Raw genomic sequence first — 21,727 nt, 5'->3', positions numbered from 1 at the left:
CTCAGTTGCCGGCTGAGATTAAACCACGACACGGGGCCAACTCAGTAACATACGATCAGCTAGGAGCGGCCTCTGCTATTAGTGGTTTGTAGGCAGTATTCTGAATCCTCTCATACAGTTTGGCTTTTTTAGAGCTTCCCTTGTTCTCTCTCCAGGTACGTCTGGAGCCTGGAGGTAAGTATTACAATGCTCATATCCAGGAAGTCGGACAGGATGGCAACACGTTGACTGTATTCGTTGAGGAGCTGGCAGAAAAGTAAGCAGTCTGGTGATGACTTCATGTTTGAACTCTCTGGTTGAGTTTGTATATTCACAGATGCTTAAAATGGGATTGTTAAGATACTTGGGAAAAAAAAGAGAACCTAGGCTTTTAAACACAAAGTGAGGCTTTGCTTCCTTGTTGGCTATCACTCTTCAAATAGAATGTTGCAGGAAATTTTTTCTCTTTTTCATTATTGTAATGCTTTCTGTGAAATCTTGCTGCTCTTTCTTCTCTGGAATGTGAAAGTGATCTTTGCAGTTTGGGCTTAATTCACGGATAGCAAATTACCCTCTGCTGTTGGTTTCTCTGGAGTTTTTCCATGTTGTATCCAAACAACTAAATAACTGGCACTTCTGGTGAGTCTAGGCACTTTCTCCATCTTGCTGTTCGAAGCATTCACCCTTCTCCAAACCTAGAATTCAGCTTGATGACATATTGCAAAAATTGTGTTGTCAAATGCTTTCAGGTGTACCTCTGAAGGCATACGAATGCGGGGAAGAAAGACTTGGCCCAGGAAGTCAATAGTGTTGAGACTAAATCCTAGCTTGCCTTTTTAAATAAACAAGTAACAGTAACGTGTGCTTGGTGTCGGAGAAACAGATTATTTTCTTCATTTCCACAAGCTCCCTACCTCTTAAGTTTGTGGGGTTTTTGATTTTTTTTTTCCTGTCTTAGTGTTGCTTCAGCTTACGTTGTTGTGCAGTTATGCACAGTGTATCCTTGTGGCACTGCTAACATCAGTGTTCTTCGTGTAGGCATACAGTTCCTTTGGCAAACTTAAAACCAGTGACACAAGTGGCGCCTGTCCTTGCTTGGAATATGGTTCCCAGCCGAAAAGGAGGAGCCTATCAGAAAATAACAGGTGGATACTTCTCAGGAATAGGTTTGTACAAGGTTTCCACGAGCATTCCTTCCCTTGGGGAAGAGGGGGAGACACTCATGACAGTTTTAACAGTATCAGTCTTTGGATACTGGATGTGACTTAATTCAGCCTGTGATATAAAACTTAGTCACTGCAGGGGTTTGCTGTAAAGTGATCCTTCAAGACAGAGGGATGAACTTGCCTTTGTAAAAGGGCAAATCAATTGAAAATACATAGCAAAGTTGGTATTGCTCAAAGTTACCAAGAAGAAATTTGGTGCTTGAGAACCATGTAGAAAGACTGGGTCTGTGAACCAAAAAGCTTGTCTGATTTGGCCTTATCAGAGATGCATGGACAGACTAGGGCTTCCCCAGCCAGTTAAATATGGATTGTATTTGTTTAATTTGGAGAATTTTTTTTTATAAATACATGCAGCCTTCATAAAGAGATTTTAACACTGAGAGTACTGGTTTGATCAGCTGAAGTTGGGAAGGTATTCATTCACATGTGAGACGCTTGTATTCTGCTCATAATTTAGAATGCCCACTTGAGTCTTCAAAATAAGGGTATGAAATTTGCGTACTTAAAATGCACTTTTTCTGGGATAGGCCATTGGCTCTTTCTTTTCCGTGTGTCCAAACATTAACTCTTCTCAAATGATAAAGAGAACATAGCTCTGGAGTCAGCTGTTTAAGGTGTAAATCTATCTTTTCTGTCCTCAACTGAAACTGCAGAAATGGATATGAAAACACGGAAGAGAATGCTTAAGAAAGTTCGTGGAAAGGAAGTCTTTATGACTGTGGCTTATAGCAGGGGGCAGCCAGTTCTTCCACCCCGGCTACAGCACAGTGTTCCTTCGGGGCACTCTCCTCCAGTTCACTGCTCACAGGGTGGTGGAAACATGGCACCTTATGAACCCTATCATCCTCAGAATCCTCCTCAGAGACATAACCGTGGATTTGGGATGCCAAGGTATGAAGCCTTGAAAACCTGTCCGAGATCACCACTCGTTTTCTATTTGTTCTTGCTGCAGACTAGTTAGGAGAGAGTTTGTGCTATTTAAAACTACAAATGAGTTCCATCTGAGAGGCACTTCCTGGTAATTGCACCTTTTACCCTTTAAACTTAGGGGATCTGCCCGATTTATAAACAGGCACAACATGGTTGGCCCTCAAATAGCATTCTACCCCAGTCCAGGAAAGAGATGCTATCAGAGCTATGACAATTTCTCCTGCAGGTCCTGGTAAGTGAATATAAACCTCTTTACAAAACATTGCTTTAAAAGAGTCGGGGAGGATGGTGGTATGTGGAGGGCTGAGTTGGCTGTTAATGGCACGGTATGAAACAATGGGTTTATTGTGCTTCTCCAAAAAGAATGGAGTTAAAATCGAGCAACGAAACCAAGGTGAAACTGCAGACAGTGGTGATTCTTAACCTCCTTTCTTGTTTTTAAAGCTCATCCAGCCGTAGCCGCCGTCAGATGCAGTGTGTGAATAAGGAATGTCAGTATGGGTTCGTACCAGAGAATGGAGAGGAGCCTCAGGGACCAGAAGAAACTATAACTTTCTATGAAATTGAAGGAGAGGATGACACTGCTTTTCCTACTTTACCAGTAAGTTATGAACAAGGGGTATGTTAAAACCTCTCAAAGAGGAAGGGGGGAAGCTGTACAAATGCACAGCACTTCTTTACCTAAATATACAGCATCTTTTTTTCTTTCCCTTGGAATAAGTTTTTAGCCTTCCCTTCTCAAAAACACATTCACTGCTGAAATGAGTCTAGATCCTGTAAAACCTGCTTTAAAACCTCAGCTTTTCTAAATGTTCCCCTTCTTTCTCCCTCCCCTCACTGGCAGCACTTGTTTTCTCTTTAGTGTATTTTCATAAAAGTAGGGTCACATTTCTCCTTTCGATTGCAGTTTGAAAACAAAACAAAAAAAGTCCCTTCCTACTGTGGATGTCTGTCTAGCTCTAAATATTGTGGAAGAAAGCTTTTTACTTGTTTGCCGCACTGTAATTTGTCGTTTGTGGAACTAGATTCAGGAACTGTATAGTGATAGCCTGGATTGTTCCTATGAATTTATAGTTGTGATGTTTGGGGCCTAGCATGTTGTTCCTAAAACAGTTTCTTCTGCTGCAGAAACAGGAGAAAATTCCAAATCTAGACTTCTCTTAAAACAGTCTTTCTGTCGGGTTGTAGAGAAAGTGGCACAGTGTATTCTTAAAACTTAAAAGAAGAAGATTTTATTTTAATTTGTAGTCTAAGCCTAGTACAAAGCTGGATATGCTACAAAAACTCAATTGATATTTTGGTATCTGAATAGGAAAGCAGATCTTTTTTAAAAAAAAAAAACAAAACCTGGTAGGTTTGAATTTCTCTTTGCTGTGTTGAAGCAGTAAACTTAACAAATGTTAGACTTGTATTTAAATGGGGGGGGGGAGTCTGCTCAGGGCTGTTTCAGCAGCAGCCATTTTTCAGTTTGTCCTCATGTGCCAGATCTGTAATCTTTGCTCCGATTTTCCTCCAAGAGTGTCAAGGAATAAGGACAGATTATCCTGCAGATTTTTTTTCCGACATGAAATCAATACAGCTTACTAGCTTTTCCTCCCCATTGCTAGACTATATACCTGCAGCTCCTAATGAATAGTTTTTCATGTTCATTCAGTGACTTTGTTACTGTCAATGCCAAAGCCTTTTCTCTGTCTCTTCCTTGTCTTGTTTAGTAAAGGAATATAACATTTCCTGGGGAAAGATGCATCTCGCAGAAAACTCTGCCATCCTACTAGAGGCCTGGTGGGAGAATCTTCTGACTTACCACCTCTGCTTCAACCTTGGAAATCTTACAAGCCTCTCTGAGCACTTTATCGATCTCATAGTCACCATGTCTTCTGAGGAGAATTTTGAGTGTCACCTTAGCCATCACAAAAGAGTGAATCAACTTCTTTTACTCAAGCATCTCAATCCTATATTCCTGCTTCAGAGAACCCTATATTTTAAATTGTGGTGCAGCTAAGGACTGACTTCAGTGCAAAGACAAAGGGCATGTGAAGTGTTAAAGAAGTCCTGTGGGAAGCCTTAATGGGTGCTGCTCTCTGAAACAGGCTTGCATGTGTGGGTCAAGTTAGTGCAGACAGTGGTGTCTATGCCAGCAGCCACCCGTGGGTTTCACTAATTGTGACTAAAGATAACCTTTTTCCGTGATAACTAAAGTATTTGGATGAACTGATCTGCTGGTGGTGTGGTGGGAATGCTCCAGGATGAGGAACACAGGAGTGTGTTGCGGGTAGCAGTCCTGGCTGTTGTCTGGGGTCTGCTCCCTCATTTTCAGCTTTGTTTGAGCTTGAGATAAAGCTGGCTAAGTTCTGGGAGGGAGCAACTTGACTGTATTGCATAGGACAGTGGCAGGTCTTCAAAAATAAATTACCTTAAGTATGCTAGGCAGAACAAAAGGTAAGGGAAAGAAATGTGTCCGCAACTGTTTTGCTGCAATCAAGGTGCGTAGGAACAGACACACAAATGGTAATTCTAGTAAGAGCTGGTTGCAGCAAGCTTGGTCTGCCAGCCTGTTTCTACTGTGTGTGTGTGTGTAGAGCATGGAAAGACTTTAAACTGTTTCTAAATGCATGCTTCTGACTTTGCTTTTTAGAGCCAGGGTAGCCCTGCTCCCATTGTCCATGGTCCAGCAGGATTTTGGGTAGCAAGGAGAGGCCCAAACTCTGTTCCACCTAACAAGCAGGCCCTGAATTCCTCAGAGGAGGAAGAAGAAACAAGTGAAAATGGTGAGTTCTTACAGGATTAGTGGGTGAAGAGAAAAGACAGCTTTAGAAGATCTTCAGCGTGCTTTTGATTGTCAAAGTAGGTTCCTTACATCTCCTAAATATCTGTTTATTGTGAGCTTTGAATGTGCGTGTGAGCATGTTGTTTTTCTTCGTTGTCTGATAGAAATGTGTCACTTCTGTTTAAGCTTGCTACACCATCACCCTTGTGATAGCGTAGGTCTGTAGCAAGCCAAGTTGCCGCTTAAAAATGCGTGGTGTAAATTTGCTAATGGCAACCTTGATACTTGGTGGAATAACAAAATGAGCATGTCTTGGGTGTTTTTCTACCTTTTTCTGCACAAAACAAGATGATACTGAAAGCAGTTCATTAATGGATGCACTGAAATGTTATTGTGGTAACTTCAGCTTTAAACTTTGCCTTCCCCCCCCCCCAAATCAAAGCTTCCTGTTCTCTCCCTTGTAGGGAAATTTCATGAAGAATATATCTATGCACCTCCAGGTAAGTAAAACTTTAGTCTTTACTGATAGAACACTCAGTGAATGTAATGCGCTCATTATGACCTTTTTGTAAGTTTCTGAAGGGTTCGATTTAATGCTACTTTTTTTCAATTAATTTTGCCTATGCCCTCCAGATCCCGACTGTGAAACTGCAACAGTATTTAGTTCAGCAGAACCTACAGCAAACTTGGTAAGCTTTAGTCACTGTCTGCTGAGATGAGGAATCCTTGAAATGTGTGGCATTCTTCACAGAAACTGTCCCTAGATGAAGGCTTAACATTGTAGGTCAGAGACTTCTTTTGGAAGAAAGGAATGATGGTTTCATTTATATATTCACCCCCCCTTTTCCTCCCTAAATGGCGAGGTTTTTATCTGAGTCTGCAAGTAGAGTCTGAATTGTACTAGATACATCAATGACTTTCCACCTTCCCCTCTGCAAAGAGAAAGCATGTATTTGAGTGCGGTTTGCTTTTCTTCTTTTTGTGCTCCAGATGGCACTTGCTTTTATCATGCTACCCTTCAAGTCCTATTCCAGTTAGTCTTATTCCTCCACTGTGGGATTGGAGAGTTCTTACCTCTAATAGAACTGCCTTTGGAATTTTTTTTTATAATCTGAAACTAAATCTTTAGTCACCTACTGGTCTACAGTGGGTGTGAAAGCCAGTCCTGTGCATGTCAGAATAAAACTGCTTTTACTGGAGTTACAAAAGATCCTCTGTGTGTGTGTGTGTAGTCCGTAAAAAAAATTGAGGGGTGTGGTGTGTGTGCCTTGTGACTTCTTTGCCTCTTAAATGGACCATGCTTTGCTTTGGAATCCCTTCAGGAAGAAGGGCCAGTCTCTGTGTCACCTCAAGATGGAGTGACTTCCTACAGCTATCCCCAGAAGGTAGTATCTAGTACTTTATTGTGGTAGCCCTGTGGAGAGGTGACCACTCTGCTTGGTTAGTGTCAGTTTGTGGGGTCCCTCTACCTGCCCCTTACAGCATCTTGTAGCAAAGAATACAATTCCCTGTAAATATAAGCAAAACAGAAGGGTGAGAAGATACCTTGCAGGTGTCTGCAACTCTAAACTGGTATTTTCAAGAGAACTTGGATAGTTAGCTGCCTTTACAGCTAAGACTTCCAGAATGCATTTATGTGAAGTGAGAATTTTTGAACTATGTGATATTTCCATAGTCTTTGTCAAAGCCAGTTGTAGAGGCAGTCTGCTGAATACTCTGACTCTTTTCCAGGTGATGGTGAACTCTGCAGCAATCTCAACCTCAACAGGTGTTTATGCTGCTCCAGCTACAGGCTTCTCCTCAAATTCTGCTGCCTCCACTCCAGCCAGTGCCACAACAGCAGTTCCCCCACAAACAGCAGTTCAGCCAGTCATAGTATCTCCCCTTTCTATAGGGAGGCCAGGTAGAGTGTACATACTGCGGCTGTGGACTTGGATGTCTTAAGTTTTTGGTTACATCTTCCCCTCCCACTTTTTTTTTCCTACCTATCCAAGACAAGTGTTAAAAGGCTTTTTTTAAAAAAAAAAAAGCATCACTTGCTTTGGCTTAAAATGACTTAATAGTAGTTGTAACTTCACTGCTGACTTCTTGCTTTCCTGTTTTGAAGTGGACAGTTGCCCCTGAATTTGCATGGGAATTGGAGGTCTCTGCTTTGGGTTCCCCCCTTGCCACCTTTAGCCATCAATGCCAAGTGTTTCGCTAGAAAGTTCTTTTCAGAAGGCAGAAGTTCATGGCAGCTCCCTTCTCCCACTATTGCTTACAGTTAATTTTCCTCCTGAGTTGAGATACTGATCCTGAGGCTTTACTATCCTTTCCACAAGAGTCACTGGCTGTGGTGGTTCAGGATCTACCCAAATGCCCGATTCATTTTTGTGGCCCTTAGTTAGCTCCTGTGCTTCGTTATTTCTGTGCAAGGAGACCAAACTTGTGATTTGTCACGTGGTGCACTTACCACCTGAAATGCTGTATCTACTTTGTTCTAGTGAAAAGTCTGTTCAGAAAAAGTGATTTTTCCCTTCTTATAAAGAGGACTTTCATGTCTTCTGTAACTTCTCATTTAACATCAAAAAAACCTTCCACCTTCAATTCTGCTCAACTCTGTCTCCCTTTTCTTCCCCATTTTTCTCCTTGGTTTGTTTTTTTCCACTCTGCATGAGAGTTTAGTCAGCACAGTTCTCAAAGCTGTCTACTTGCTGATGCCATTACAAGTAACCTGCTGGTGTGTTAGAGGTGTGGGCCACCTAATGAATATTTAGCAGTAGTCTGTCCAAAATATTTTTGGCCTGACGTGTCTTGAATCTTCCCCTATTTTTGTGGGCTTATTGTCACGCTTCTGATGACTTAAAGTGATTAGTCTGTTCCCTGTTGTTCTGGGACAGACAGTTATGTAAGGAAAGTCTGGCCTGCCTTCTAGTGTGGAGAAATGATGGAAAGAGACATTTATTCTTAACTGGAATATGAAGCTTGCAGATAGACATACGGTTAAGGCTTGTGAGATTGGAACCTTCCCATCTGGTCTTAAAATTTTTTCTGGACTTCTTTTAAAGTGATTACTAAAGAGAAATTGGTTAAAACTTGTATGTAGGGGCACTGAGACGACAAAGAAGTGCATGCTTAATTGTGTAACTTAGCATCTTGCTCATTTGACGTGCTATTGCCAATTTGACTTGACTTTTGTTTCCTTCTAATTGTAGCAGTTTCTTCGGTGCCATTCCCAATTTATTCAGCTCCTCTTCCTCCAGTCAGTGAGGTGGGCGAAGCTGGTGCCGTTCTTCCACCTTACTCTTGTGATCCCAGTGGCAGTGATCTGCCTCGAGGTAATGATGGTATTTTGTGCTTTTACTACTGCTGCTCTTTGGCACACTTCTGACTTGTGTTCTCCATGGAAACTTAACAGAATACCTATAGTGAGAAGAAATGGCTCTTTGCAGCTCACAGGGAGTGAGAAATAATATTATGGATGCTTATGCTAAAAATGTTTTAGTTCCCAGTTCTGAATAGCAAGTTCACATCTGACTCAAATATGTGATTACTGCAGCTTTAGACAGCATCCTAAAGAAATGAATACCAAGGGAGAGGGTGCTTGGCCTGTATCGTACTGGTTCTCAGTGGAGTAATCATTTTTCTGATAACAGATTAAAAAAAAATAAAATCTGTGTATCTATACAGTCATGCTGTTGCACAGTTCAGTGGTATATTGTGGTGTTTTCCTGTGTGGCTCCAAGAGGTCATTCTGGGGTATCATAAGCCAGGGATAAAGTGTAGGGTCATCTCGTTCCTTGGGTGCATAGCCTTTTCGTATACTGTCATCAGTTGTGACAGTGTTTAAGGTACATCTCTGCTATTAAGCAATGAGCGTGCAAAGGCCAACATAGTACCTACCAGCAGAGCAGCTCAGACACAGCTTTCAGCTTTATCAGCTGAACGTGGACTTCATTTTGGAAGTGGTAATCTTTAGTCAGCTTGCTCTTACAATTTAAGAATATCGGCATACCATGCAAGGTTGCATCAGACAGCCAAGCTTGGCAAGTAGTGCAACAGGCATATACCTATTGGATGTTTTTTTGTTAGTAATTTATCCCCTCATTCTGTCATGCTTATGGCTCGCAAGGCATAAATAAAGCCTGTAATTCACAGAGCTTCATTTAATAACCCAAAGATCAAGCTGCCCCCTGTCCTTAACGCAAGCTAAGAGCCTCTCAGCTACAGGAATAACAGTACTGCTTGCTGTTATGCCATGTAACTTGTTTTTCTCGAGGTGGGGAATGCTGTGAGGCCCAAGCATGCCGCTGTTGCATCACTGCACACATCTGAAGAGGCAGATAAAACTCTTCTGTGATGCAGTGTCTTGTCTTTGCTGATAAGGATTGTTGGTTGTGTGTAGTTTTGGACAGCTGTAGAAAATGCTCAACCCTATGCACGTCCCCTTGCTCAGTCTTGTGACAGTACATTGGCTTAAACTGCACTAAGGGTTAAAAACTTACAAGGGCTGTAACTGACTGTAACCGTCCTTGTAACTGACTGTATTTCAGGTGTATGGCAGTTGTAGCTTTTATTGTATCAGAATGTAAAGCTTTTGGCTTTTACTCCAAAATCTATTACTTGAAGATGGAGCATAAAATATTTTAGTAATGCAAATTGTTTTCATGCTTGATTCAACTTTAGATTGCCATGTAAAGCAGCTCTGTTGTCCCTGTGTGGGACTTTCCTCAATGTACTAATCCTAGAGGGCTAATTTCAGATAAGATAAAGGCCTACTCTTGATAGCTGCAGTTCCAGTAGTTACCTCTGGTAGGTTGCCGAACAACTGTGGGCTGAAATGCTGTGGATTCTTTCAGTTGCATTTACCATGTAACATGCTTGTCTTGTCAGAAGTTGATGTGGAAAAAGGCAGGTTCCAAAACACTATGGTATGGCTGCTCAAAGGCCTGCTGCTTTCACAGGTACTGCTAACGTGCTCTGCAGTAGCTCTGCTCTCTTGCAGGTGCTCCAATTCCTGGTTTTGTTAATCTTGAATATTCTGTTTTCCACTTTCCTGCTGCAGCAGTATCACTCTAGATGATACTATGCATACATCAGAGTTAATGGTTTTCAGCTTTAGTTGAATGCCCTTAACTGAGGCTTTCAGCACTTGGGAGAATTGGGTGTTAAGTGTACTGACAAGAATCTGGAGTGGATGTGGATTAATAACCTCTTCAGACCCTGCCTGTAGCTCTTCAGCTGAGTCACTCCACGTAATGTTGGCCATGTCATTCTTGCCATAGACTCTAGAAATTTTTTTTTAAGTATTTGAAGGTTGGTAGTTAATAAGGAATTGCATGTAGTATAGTCTATATGGCCTTTAAGTTAAGAAATCCAGAAGCTTTGGAGTAGTGCATGGTAAAGTATGTGGGTGTACTTGACCTAGAGTTCTGGGCACTTTGCTAAAGATACTTGCAGGCCTGGTATAGATTGGGAGTGTGACTTGTCAACGGACTGAAGTCCTGGGCTTGGGAAGAAAACCTGCCATGTGCCTTAGTATTACTTGGTACATCTGCATTTGTTCAGATTTTCAGAGTCTCTTGGAATTTTTTTAACGGAGCTTGGGGCTTGTGAAACATGTTTATTAACATGGTGACCTTAGGTGTCCTACCCTTGCTTGCTCCTTGGTGTTTGAGGGAGCTGTTGATAAAAGACTGCTTGGTATTACTGTGTTCCAGAGACTGCGGTAGTGGTCAGGATTGACCAGAGCTTCCCATCAGCACAGTAAAAATTTTACCGTGATTTTTGTCCCGATGCATTGTAAGATGAGATTTTTATCCGTAGTTAACATGGTCTTTGTATTTTCATGTCAGGGTGGTTAATTTTTTTCAGCTTAGCTATTGCTTCATAAGGTAGTCATGTTTTACTGAAGATTGCCTTGATTTCTAGACATCTAAAAGAAGAATATAAACAAAAACTGGTCTCCTACTGTACTGGCTTCTGTTCCAGCATTCCACAGATGTCAGTATTTCCAGTATTGGTTTGTCACTTCAGTCTTCCAGCTCTTCCTTTGTACTCTTATCACTGCTATGAAGCAGCTGTTTCATTCAGCTCTTATGCTTGATTTGCATAAACAATTGAAGAACAAAATCAGATTTTGAAAAAAATCTGGTTCCAAATGTAGATGCAGTTTCAGCTAGATACTAAAAAGTTGGCATTTACGTGAGCCTCTGGGTTATTTTTAATATTTTACTGACAGTGGTCAATGTCACAGCCAAATCACCAGCACTTTTCAGGAGTAAGCTTACAGCTGTTAGATGTAAAGAAGGATCTGTGTGCACTTCCTAAAATAGCTGTGTGGATTGTTGCCCTGATCAAATACGCTGAACAGTAAAAGAGTTGAGAATTGGCAACAGCAACAAAGGAACAAATCCTCGTGCATTTCAAGACTGGGGTTTGCATTTCTGACGCTGTGCCGATCTGCAGCAAAATACGACACACGGTACCGTAGAAGAGCAGGGCTGGGACAGTGTGCGTGTGTGGTAATGGGTGGACAGGGAGGCAATGTGGAGCCAAGGCCCTGGTCTAGGGGGAAGTGGGTAGGTGGTAAGAAGATGGTATATATGGAACTCTGGAGGCGTTGCTAAGTTGAAGTCCTTAGTGGCTCCCTCCTTTTGAGTTGTCTCCCTGCTTTCCCTTTCAGCTCCCAGCAGTACTGAAGCAAAGTCTCTGTGTGTGCATGCATTCCACATGTCTGTGGAATAGGTGACTTGCACTTCCTGAGCCTTTAAAACAGATCTTATTTGAATTTGAGAAATCAACAATTTTTCTCATGCCCAGTTCCAGAACTGCATCATAGGATTAAATTGTGCACACTCTTTTTTCCTTTCAATGATCAACTTCAAAGGTTTAAAACTGCTTCACTGGTTTTGGACAGTTGGAAATGCGTTTGCAAGTTCAAAACCCTGTTGTTCTTGGAGGGTGGTTTCAAAGTTCCTCCACACATCTCAGATTGCTTCTCAGTGTATCAGGTATTTGCCTGGGGGCAAATTATTCAGGACATGGAAGACAGAAGCAAAAAGACTACTTGCAAGAAAGCAGGGAACTGAGTAGCCTTGTGAGGAAGGGGAAGGAAGGAACATATTCCTTATTCCTCTCCCCCCACCCCCTCCATTTTCTGACTTGATATAACAATTGGGAGGACCCCCAAAACTAGGTCAGAAGGTCTTAGGATTGCTGCATATGTTGTCCCCATTGACATGTCTCTGTGGTCATGGCTCAACAAAGCTCTGAAGATGGAGATAGTGGCAGAGCCAGACTTAACACTGGGCAGCAGCAGTGTGAAGCTGTTACAGGAGTCTGTATGGAGGCGGCCCGTTGTCTCGCATGCCAGCCCAGTGTGGGTATTTGCAATATGTACGCAGAGTGTGTATATAATGTGTGTACGATGGGGGTGAATTGTCACTGGTGTATGAGAAGGCTGCTCCTGCCTGTCTGTGTGCTTCCAAACCCTGTCTCGTTTCTGTAGTGAGGAAGGGAGGGAGTGCTTTTAGTGGTCAGCTTAATTCAGGGGCTCATAATCAAACTCTTAGTTGATAAAATACTTTTTCCTCTAAAAACCCAGCCTTAATAGGAAGCCAGAATTGCTTAAGTCCTAGTTGCTTAGACAGTGGAGACTTGTAACAACATTGACAATTACCACTTGAGTAATCAAGATGAATAAACCAAAATTAAAGCTAATGTAATTGTTGAAGTTAGATAATAAGTTGGTCAGACAAACGCTCTACTATTGCACAAACACCTAACTGGATTAACTTAAAAAGATAAACTAGTTTTAACAACGATTTGTATTCAAGATATATTCTTTACCCTTGAAACTTTAAAGAAGAAGTAGTGCTAAAATACTTATATTCATTAAGTAAGAGTAACTTAAAATAAAATGCTCTTAATGTGTGTAAATTTCTCTTGCTTCTCGGTTTATACTATTCTACTCTTCAATATCATATCCTTTAATTTCAGATGCAAAGGTCTTGAGGTATTACTTTAATCTGGGATTGCAAGTAAGTGCTTTTAAAATGAGTATAGTAAATTGCCTGTAAAAAACCTGCTGTTTCCCTTGACAACTGTACTCATGTATTTAAGACTTCCAGGCGTGCTAAATGTGCATCCTGTGCACTTGACTATTAATATGTATGGGCTTGTGTGGTGGAGATGAAAGCATAGCTCGGGAAGTGAAGTTCTAACTCAAAATGTGAAGCACAGTAGTATGTATGTTTAGTTGTTTTGTTTTGGGTTGGGGGGGGGGGGGTTTGTTTTTGTGGAGGATGGTGGATAAATATTCTTCTTTCCGTGAAGATAAGGGGAGGAACCAGAGCCATTCTTAAGAGAATCTGTGTACTTAGACAAGATGTCAAAGACCACTTAGAGATGTGTGGTTTGAGTCTTCTAGGACTTGCACAGCTGTGTTCAGACTGGTTAGCACCATTTCTCTGTGTTCTGGGAACTCTTGCTCTGCTGAAGAGTTGTCTCTGCACCAGCAGTCATGGGCAGGTCAGTGGTGCTGCTCAGGGAAGTAAAAGAAGTAATGTCAGCTCCTTCAACTGAAGAAATAGGAAAAACCTCTTTGAACGTGACCAAGTCGAAGGTGGGAATCTTCTTTCTCTGTAAAGATTTCAGACACAACAGCAATGTGGAACTGAGGTGGCTATTGCAGCGGGTATTGCAGTGTCTTTTCTGGTAGGCTGTATTGGGTTTTTTGGTGTGTGTAGTATCTTAAGGGGCTAGGAAGGAAAAAATGCACTTCTTCCTAACTTTAGATCTGAAACTAGTAGTGATTTGGAGGAGGGATGGAGAGTATGTGGTTGTATGCATGACCTTGTATTTTTTTCCTTTTCTCCAAGTATTATCATCAGAGCTATTGGCCTTCCATGGTGTACGTACAGCCAGTGCCGCCACCATCACCTGTGGAAGTTTATCCAGCATATGCTGAGCCAGCTCCTGTCCTAGATCAGTCAGTACCTCAGCTCTACACTGATGCTGGGCGAACTGAAGTCCACCAGGTTCCCTTGGAAGCACCTGCGAATGGTTAGTATTTGAGTATAAGACCATATACACAACTGATGGGAAGTGAGGGAAGAGGTTTTCAGAGCATGACTGCTGCATAGCAAAGCTGCAGGCAAGCGGCTCCTATCCCGAGGAAGCGCGAGGTTGGGAGGACATAGAGTAAGCCTCGTAAGGGGTTATTGCAAGGTCCTCTGCCATCTGTGGTACTACTTAAAGTATGTCAGTCACTGGTGTAGCCACCAATGTGTCAAGGGCTTTCTAAAGCCATAAAAGGGAAGAGGTAATCCTTTCTAGGCCCGTACTAGGCACGCTAACTTGAACTTGGGAGAACTGTGAAGGAATCTCCTTGCTTACTGATAAGCAAATAGTCACGGTTGCAAAACAGAATGCCTGTATTTAAAGGGGAGAGTTGAGTCTTGGCAAGCACTGAGCATCGGTATTTCAACTCCATGGGAAATTTTGAAAGGAGGATGTTACAAACCTTGGTTTTGGGCTCAGCATGCTGAGCTGTTACCTCTTGAGTAGCCCTTATTGCTAGCTGCGTCTCTTACTGTGCATAGAATTTACAGCAAAACTTAGTTTCACCTAGCAGCTTTGTAACAAGCTTGTAGATACACGGGGCAGTAAATAGGAGGATTGTATTAAATGAGGAAAAAGATGTCAAAAAGGTCAGATGCCTAGCTCATTAAAATCTATGGAATATGGCAAACGGTCAGTGCTGGAAAGGAGCCGCGTGGTAACAAAACTGTTGCTCGGAGGCATACAGGCTTATTGCTCCGATAATGCTTCAGCCTGTTCAGCTGGGGTGGTTCTTCTGCATAGGCTAGTGTCGTATGGTCAGAGATCAGATGGGGGACGAATATATCTGCTCTCTACCTGAGTCCCTCTTGAAAAACCTGCCACTCCAATGCAGAATGCTGCTAAGCAACTCTTCAACAGGGTTTAGTGAGAAGATGAGCAAGTTGTCCTTTAGCCTAACTTAGGACCCAAAATGATTTTGAGCTCTCCGTTAGGAGGGACATACGTGGGCATAAAATTGTCATCTAAATGGATTTTTCCCTTTTGGCCACCAAAATAATGCTGCGTTCGTGGTAATGAAAGTCTGCATAAAAAGGCCATAAATATGGTAAGTGCGTGTATCTTGTTCTGTTTTTTAAGGTAACTTTCAAAATGCAGAGCCTCCGCCCCTGTCCTATGGGCCAGTATATTACCCAGTCGTATCGGACCCCTTCAGCCAGCAATCTCTTCCTGGGTTTGATTCCTTAGTACCTGCCTATCGCTATATTAGTACCTGGCATCCAGTAAATCCACCGTATGGAAATTCTCCACAAATTGCTAATGCTGTAAGTTCTGGACCGCTGCACCAAGTCAGCTATATTGCCTCACCTAACCCTGCACCTCATGATGTGCCTCAGGGAATGTAAATCTGGGAGCTATAAGCTCGCTTCTTGCCCTTGGTTTCTCTTGTTTCTTGTTTGTCAACTATGTGTTAATATTGTTTCGTAAACATTATCCTGTCTTAGTGGGCTGGGTCAGTTGCTTAAACTGCCTTCGAATTCCATGTTTCTCTTTAGGTTTATGCTAGTGATAGCTGACTTGACAAGGTGTTGTTTTAGTCGATTAGGTAGGAAAGCATAGGTAAAGACTGTACACAAACTACAGCGCAGGGAACCCAAAGCTTGAATTTGACTATGTAAACTACACGTAAAAACACATGCTATCGCTAAAGGAATGTTGCATCCTGTACCTCTGTGAGGGGTTACACTGGAACACTTAGACACCCAATTCTCGTTTAAGCGCTGAAATAGGCTGCCGTTAACAACTACAGATAAAAATTGAGCACAGGGTCATTAGAGGATGAAAACGTTTGAAATAGGTTGGCTTTCTCAGATTTCGCAAAACAAAACTTCTTTGCCACTAGTGGTCACATATTTGTGATAGCTGTATTTCTTCTGTCTAATTTCATTCTGCGTAGGTTTCATGACTCTTGAAAGTGTAAGAATACTGTTGTCATCTGTTGTGTATTGCTGTATGTTTGTAAGATTTGTTTTGTGAAAGCTGTTGCACAAATGGTGGTAGTCTTGGTGTTTAATTTGCACGGATAGCACAAAATAAAAGCATTGAACACATGAAAACGAGTGGTCATTTATCGCTGGCAGGTTACGATCCTGACAATTAGTCATCCAGCAGCCTGGACCAAAGAAACGTAGTTGCCTTGTGCGGGATAAGGCTGCTCCAGCCTTCTGTGAGAAAGTAGCAAAAGCTTTCAGCATGAGGATGCAGCGCAGTGGAAGGCTCTAGCTGTCTCTTTGTTGATAAGCGTAGGAAGAAAACATTGACTAGTCTGTGCACGTGGACTGCAGTTCTTTCAAATGACTGTCTGCACAGGCTCTGTCCTTGATAGAAACCTGCACTGTACGTGCAAAAATCCGCAAGTGGGGGCGAGTTGGGCCCTGCCCGCAGCCCTGGGGGCATCGTGCTGGCACCGCCCTGTCCTGGGGTGACAAATGAGGGCACAAGTGTGGGTTATGCTGGCTCGGTGCCGGAGGCCCTGAAAACCAGCAAAGAGGCTTCTTTACCAAATCTTTCTGACTTTCACACGTCTTCAGCATTTGGGTGTCTGAGCTGGATGCTGGAAGCCATGGCTGCCAGATCTTGTAGGGAATTTGAGGCTTCCAAATTCAGCCATGGCCTGCTTTAAGTAAGGAGGTGAAGGCAGTACTTCAGACGGTGGCACAGTTGCCATCTGCCAAAGTTGAAATCAACTCTATGGGCCCGCGCTACTGTTTAGTGATTTGTTTTGTTTTCTTTGTACATAGCGAAGTGGTGGTGAAAAGGGGACTGACTGCAGAACTGGGAGGGGGAAAAAACATATTTCCTTTGGTATCCCTTTTAAGTAACCATGGAAGCAAAAATGTAGTAGGAAAAAGTGGCTCCTTACAGTTTTATCTTAAATTCATGCAGCACTTTTGGTGTTGATCCTATTTCCTTAAAACTCGAGACTTTTTTTTTTTCCCTTCCTTAAGAGGAGATGGTAATATAATCTTCTGTCAGAAGAGTTGCAAGCTCGGCTTTTGGCTTGTCTCCTCAAATCTCTAATTGCTGTACATTTAACTTGGCAATTTAATGATGGCTTTTCAGGATGGAGGAGCCAGGTAAAAAGTCAAAGCATGATGAGAATGACCCCTGAATAGCTAACTTGATTATGAGCTGCTGTGCTGTTTTTAAAAAAACAAAACATGCACCCAAAATGATTTTACAAAGTAATTGGTGGCAGTTAAGACCTTGGCCTCTGTATTTCTGCCTCTGGAGGAGCACTTGACTTGCACAGACGTTTCTCGGAAAAGAAGATACCACAGGATTTTTTCCTCCTTTCTCTGAAAAAGCATTCACTAGACTAACCTCTTAAAGGAACCAGTAAAGCAGGTGACTTATTTTATGAACTTTAAAATGGAGCAGGCTTAAGAAGTACAGTCTCCGCGATGGAGTCATCAAGTGTGTTTCCACCTCAGTCGGGAGTGCCATCTGTCGTATCCCAAACAGTTGCTGTCAAGCACCCGAGTATCTTCCACTTTCAGGCTTTAGCTATGAATAATGCCTCCTTTCTCCTCCTGTCACTGAGACAGCCTTGCTTTTCTCTACACAAACGGTTATCCTAGCTAAGTGTTGGTGTCTTATCTTCTGGTATTAGTTTGTCTCCTGAAGTGACTTTTTTTTTTTAAATTAGAAACACTGACTCATAATTCTGGTACGGAGTCAAGTTTTTTGCATGTTTTTGCTTACCCTTCTAGTAGCTGGATTATTCAGCACTAGCCATGGCTATCGTGGCCATGTGGGCCACTTTGATATACATGAGAATTACATTAATTGATGTGTGTAATCTGTGGCCAGTTAACTTATTTATGGATTTGGTATACAGCGGTACCTCTGTGACTTGATACATGTGTTTTTGCCGGGGCTGTTTAAGCTCAAAATTAACTTTTGGAACTAGCCAGCAGGGGCTGCGGGGAGCAGTTAGCGGCGTGTCCTGGGGCTGGTTGATGAATGCTCTCCGCAGGTCAGGAAGTGCTGCCTTTTTATTAACGGCAAAAGAGCTTGGAGCGGTACCGACCTGTAAGTGAACGCTGGAGTCTTTTCTTCTCAATTCGGCTTGCCGGAGTTGTGTTGCGCTACGGTAGCTCTACAGCACTTACTAAAGCAGCTGCCGAAAAAGTTGCAGCTCTACCTAAAACACAGCTAACCTGCTTCATGCTTCAGCCATTTCCTCATCGAGAGATTACTGGCTCTGGCTGCAGCATCCCTGTACTAACAATATTCCTAGATTTGTCGTTAAGTGTGCCAGTGGCCAATTGCTACAGAACAGTTGCCTTTTCAGAGGCTATTAGATAACACACATCAAAATTACACTGAATTCTGGGGGTTTGCTTGAGATGGTTTTTTTTTGTTGGGGGGAGGGGGGGTGTGGGTGCGTATGTGCGGTCTGTGGGTGCTGAGACATGGGCTCAGGGTCTTTTTTTTTTTTTTCTGGGGAACCCAGTGTCAGCCTGGTGATCATCCAGACTTGTTTACTTTGATTATTGCTCTGTTACAGTCTGGTACTAGACGAATGCTCTGGGTTTTTCGTGCCCAGCAGGATCGCAGGATTGCCGTGGATGGGCGTAGCGGGATATAGCTTGCAGCCATAAGCATATCTTATCTCTAAATAGAAGCACAAAAATCCATGAGTGTTGATTTCTATTGGGAACAAGTATTTTCCTTCAGATTGATTTTTGTTGGTTTTTTTCCTCTCTTTATTGGGCTTCTTGGAAGTATGTTGAATAATAATGAATTTTTAAAGCAAGGATTTGATCCTGAAATGTGTTTCATTTCTCTGTATTTCTTGTGGATAGGTTTTCAGCCTTTAAAAGGGAGATCAGAAGAGAAGAGTCGTGCAGCCAAGTCTGCGCTAGTCATGCTTGCCGCCTCCTTTTCCACACCATGTTTTTATATATGAAAGGCAGGGGCTCAAATTAAATTAACACCTGAAGGCTGTGCAGGAAGGATCCATAAGCTGGCAGCGCAGCAGAATGCTCTCTTTAGATGCGAGCACTTCTGATTTCGTAGCCCTTATAAACAGCCTTGGAGCCAAGCCTCTTCTGAAACCGCAGGATGAAGGAAGCGGTGATCAACCATAGTTCTTGTGCTTTGGGGTGCGAGTTCCTTGTGGTTTTAAGTATATCGGTCTCTTCTAAACTGCTGCAAATCTTTTTGCCCTCAGAAGGAGCAGGCTTCGGTCTGACTGCGTTTGTCTGCAGGTCACCAGACACCAGAGCGCACTTCTGTTCTCTGAGCACCGCTCGCTACGCAGTAAAGCAAAAGCGGGGTATTTTGGCAGAGGTGCTTGGGTCTTGCACCAAAGGACGTGCCAAGCCCGTGCCCTGTTGCAGTCAGGCTGCGAGTGCTGCCCGCCTGGTGCGTGCCCCGCTCCCCCTCCTCTGTCCTGCGCCCTACAGCCCTCCTCCGCAGCCAGCGCCACGCTAGTCCTGCTTCAGTCTGTGTGCGTTGACTGCTCTTCGCTAGAGGCACGAGTCTCTTTCTGAAGTCTTTTGAATTGTAAAATCTCTCTCTTACTGAAGATAATTGTTATAAATGCTGTGGAGAAAAACCACGCTGATTCTGCCTGCCAGCAGCAGCAGCCTGCTGGGCTATTGCTCCTGTGCTCCATTTTCCCCTTGGTCGCGTAAGAACACCAAACCGATTCCTACGGCAAGTTGTTTTTCTAGCTCAGTTGTTTTGTTTTACTGTTAGCGTGTGGTTCTCTCTGCAGTGCTGCTGGATACCTTTCTCTTTTTTCTAAAATCACACCATCAAAGACTGCATTATACGGGGAAGATATTCAACACGTAAATCCAGACCCAGACTTCCAAGTAACTGCTTTTTTCATGAGGAAGGAGGATAAAACCCTTGGACCAGGGCTTTATAGCTTTGAAATAAGATCAGAGTTTAAATTTTGCAGGGCAGGCCTGTATCTAGAAACTCCTACGCGTGATCAAGTCAGCGCTGCTTGCCAGACTTCAGTCAGCTGAGTTGCGGCAAGGATGAAACAGTTCAGCCAGTATCGAGCCGTAGGCCAAGAGCACGTACGCAGGCGGTTACTGCAACTTGGTCATCTCTGCAAGGGTGGCGATCCGCAGTAACAGGAACACGTGCCCGAGGCCCGACGGGCTGTTTTTACGTCTTAGGCTCAGTTTATGGCAATACTTTCCTTCCAGATGCTAAATCTTACCTTCCCTGGAGCAGGTGAACGCTTTGCCACTAGCTTCGGGGTGCTGGGGTTTACCCCAAGATAAGTGTCATTCTGTTCTCATAGCTGTGACGACCGCTTGACTTTGTTGTGTTAGTGGAAAATGGCCTTTTAAGAGAAAGCGACGTATCCTCTAATGATGAAATTACTGCACCAGCTAACTCCCTCTACCCTCTCCTTCATATATTTTTCCTGTTCCCTACCCTGCCTACTTGCGTTTTCCAATCAAATCTAAAACTGTGGTTTCTGACCCTTTTTAAACCAGTACTTTTAAAATATTTGTCATAGTTGAAAGCAAAAAATGGTTGTTTTAATGTTTGCGGTGATGATGTGAATGCGTGATTTGTATTACTTTTCAGGAAGCGCAAGTTAAGAAGAGATAAAATACACTGAAAAACTTCTTCCCCTGCCTCCCACCTCCCTCCCCGGTCAAATCTGGTTGTTTGCTGCTGCAGCACATCTGTCCACCTCTGCCGGGACGGCTGAGGGGATGGAAGTCATCTCCAGGTGCGGTTCGGTTCCCGTTTCTCGAATAGGAAGCACAACCGGGGATTCGGGGTGCCTTAACTTTGAACTTGTAGGCTTTCTGATGTGAGTGGGAATGTGCACGTCCAACTCTGAAATGTCCTTTTCTATTAAAAAAAAAAAAAAAGGTTAAAAAAAAATAAGTAGCCTTCGGTCTTTATGTGGATATTTAAAATGCTGTAGCTGCGGATCACTGTGGTCCTGGGCCTTTGCTACGGCTTTTGGCGTGGACTGTGTTTATTTCTCTGTGTGCGTCCACGTTGTCTCCCTCGTGTAGGAACCTTCTGCCGTTCGAGGAAAGGGCCGTTGCCATTGTTTAACTTGAGGAAACTCTTCTTTTACTGGAGGCTTGACCCAGAGCCTCTGGTAGTTGATGGAAACCTTTTGAAACGTCTCCGCGTGCCTCCGGTTCTTCAGTGAGGTTTGCTTGGAGGTCAGCTTCACGTGAGCAAACTCCGTTAATGCAGTTGTATGGTGTCGCTTAATGACTCTCTTATGCTATCAGCCATACTGCTGCGTATTCCGGTGTGGCTGGTGTGGTTGTGCTGGTCGAGGGATATCTTTGGGGAGCAAATTAAAACGGAATTACACTTACTTAGACTCCTTTGTACAGGAGTAATTGCGTTCATGGGGTGCTTTTTATTTACCGACACCTCCAGTGGTTTGCTGTTTGCTGTTGTAGACAGGATATGGGGAATGGGTCTGGGTGGCTGCTGTTTGCTGTTGTAGACAGGATATGGGGAATGGGTCTGGGTTGGCTTTTTTCCGCGGCCGGGTGGTGGTCAGCTCTTGCCCGTGAACACTTGCTCAAGTTTGGGTGGCCCACTTCATTGTACCGTGTGCCACGTCCTTTTTTATGTAAATACATAAATAATAATATTTACATACGTAAATATGTAAATAAGTCTCTAGAACTGGAGCCCTCAAGTGCTCCTCTGATCACTGACAGCCCTTGAGAAGCCGGTGCTGAACGTGCTTTTAAAAAAACTAAAA

The 21,727-nt window shown here is 43.1% G+C and overlaps 1 protein-coding gene across 1 annotated transcript in view; it reads left to right on the top strand.

Annotated features, from left to right (window-relative positions):
- ALG13 (ALG13, UDP-N-acetylglucosaminyltransferase subunit) overlaps window positions 1-15,350 on the top strand; it is a 30,017-nt gene extending 14,667 nt beyond the window's left edge. Inside the window, exons 13-26 of the mRNA XM_009276609.1 lie at window positions 156-256; window positions 1,018-1,145; window positions 1,859-2,096; window positions 2,254-2,367; window positions 2,580-2,736; window positions 4,771-4,903; window positions 5,367-5,402; window positions 5,536-5,590; window positions 6,215-6,287; window positions 6,634-6,805; window positions 8,097-8,219; window positions 12,883-12,923; window positions 13,764-13,947; window positions 15,085-15,350. Coding sequence (XP_009274884.1) covers window positions 156-256; window positions 1,018-1,145; window positions 1,859-2,096; window positions 2,254-2,367; window positions 2,580-2,736; window positions 4,771-4,903; window positions 5,367-5,402; window positions 5,536-5,590; window positions 6,215-6,287; window positions 6,634-6,805; window positions 8,097-8,219; window positions 12,883-12,923; window positions 13,764-13,947; window positions 15,085-15,350 — 1,821 coding nt within the window. The remainder of the gene's footprint in view (window positions 1-155; window positions 257-1,017; window positions 1,146-1,858; window positions 2,097-2,253; window positions 2,368-2,579; window positions 2,737-4,770; window positions 4,904-5,366; window positions 5,403-5,535; window positions 5,591-6,214; window positions 6,288-6,633; window positions 6,806-8,096; window positions 8,220-12,882; window positions 12,924-13,763; window positions 13,948-15,084) is intronic.
- The last annotated feature ends 6,377 nt before the right edge of the window (window positions 15,351-21,727 follow it).

The sequence above is a fragment of the Aptenodytes forsteri genome, unplaced genomic scaffold, assembly GCF_000699145.1.
Source record: "Aptenodytes forsteri isolate BGI_AS27 unplaced genomic scaffold, ASM69914v1 Scaffold107, whole genome shotgun sequence".
Lineage (NCBI taxonomy): Eukaryota > Metazoa > Chordata > Aves > Sphenisciformes > Spheniscidae > Aptenodytes > Aptenodytes forsteri.
The sequence above is the reverse complement of the archived record's forward strand: the minus strand, read 5'-3'. Positions and strand labels throughout refer to the sequence as shown.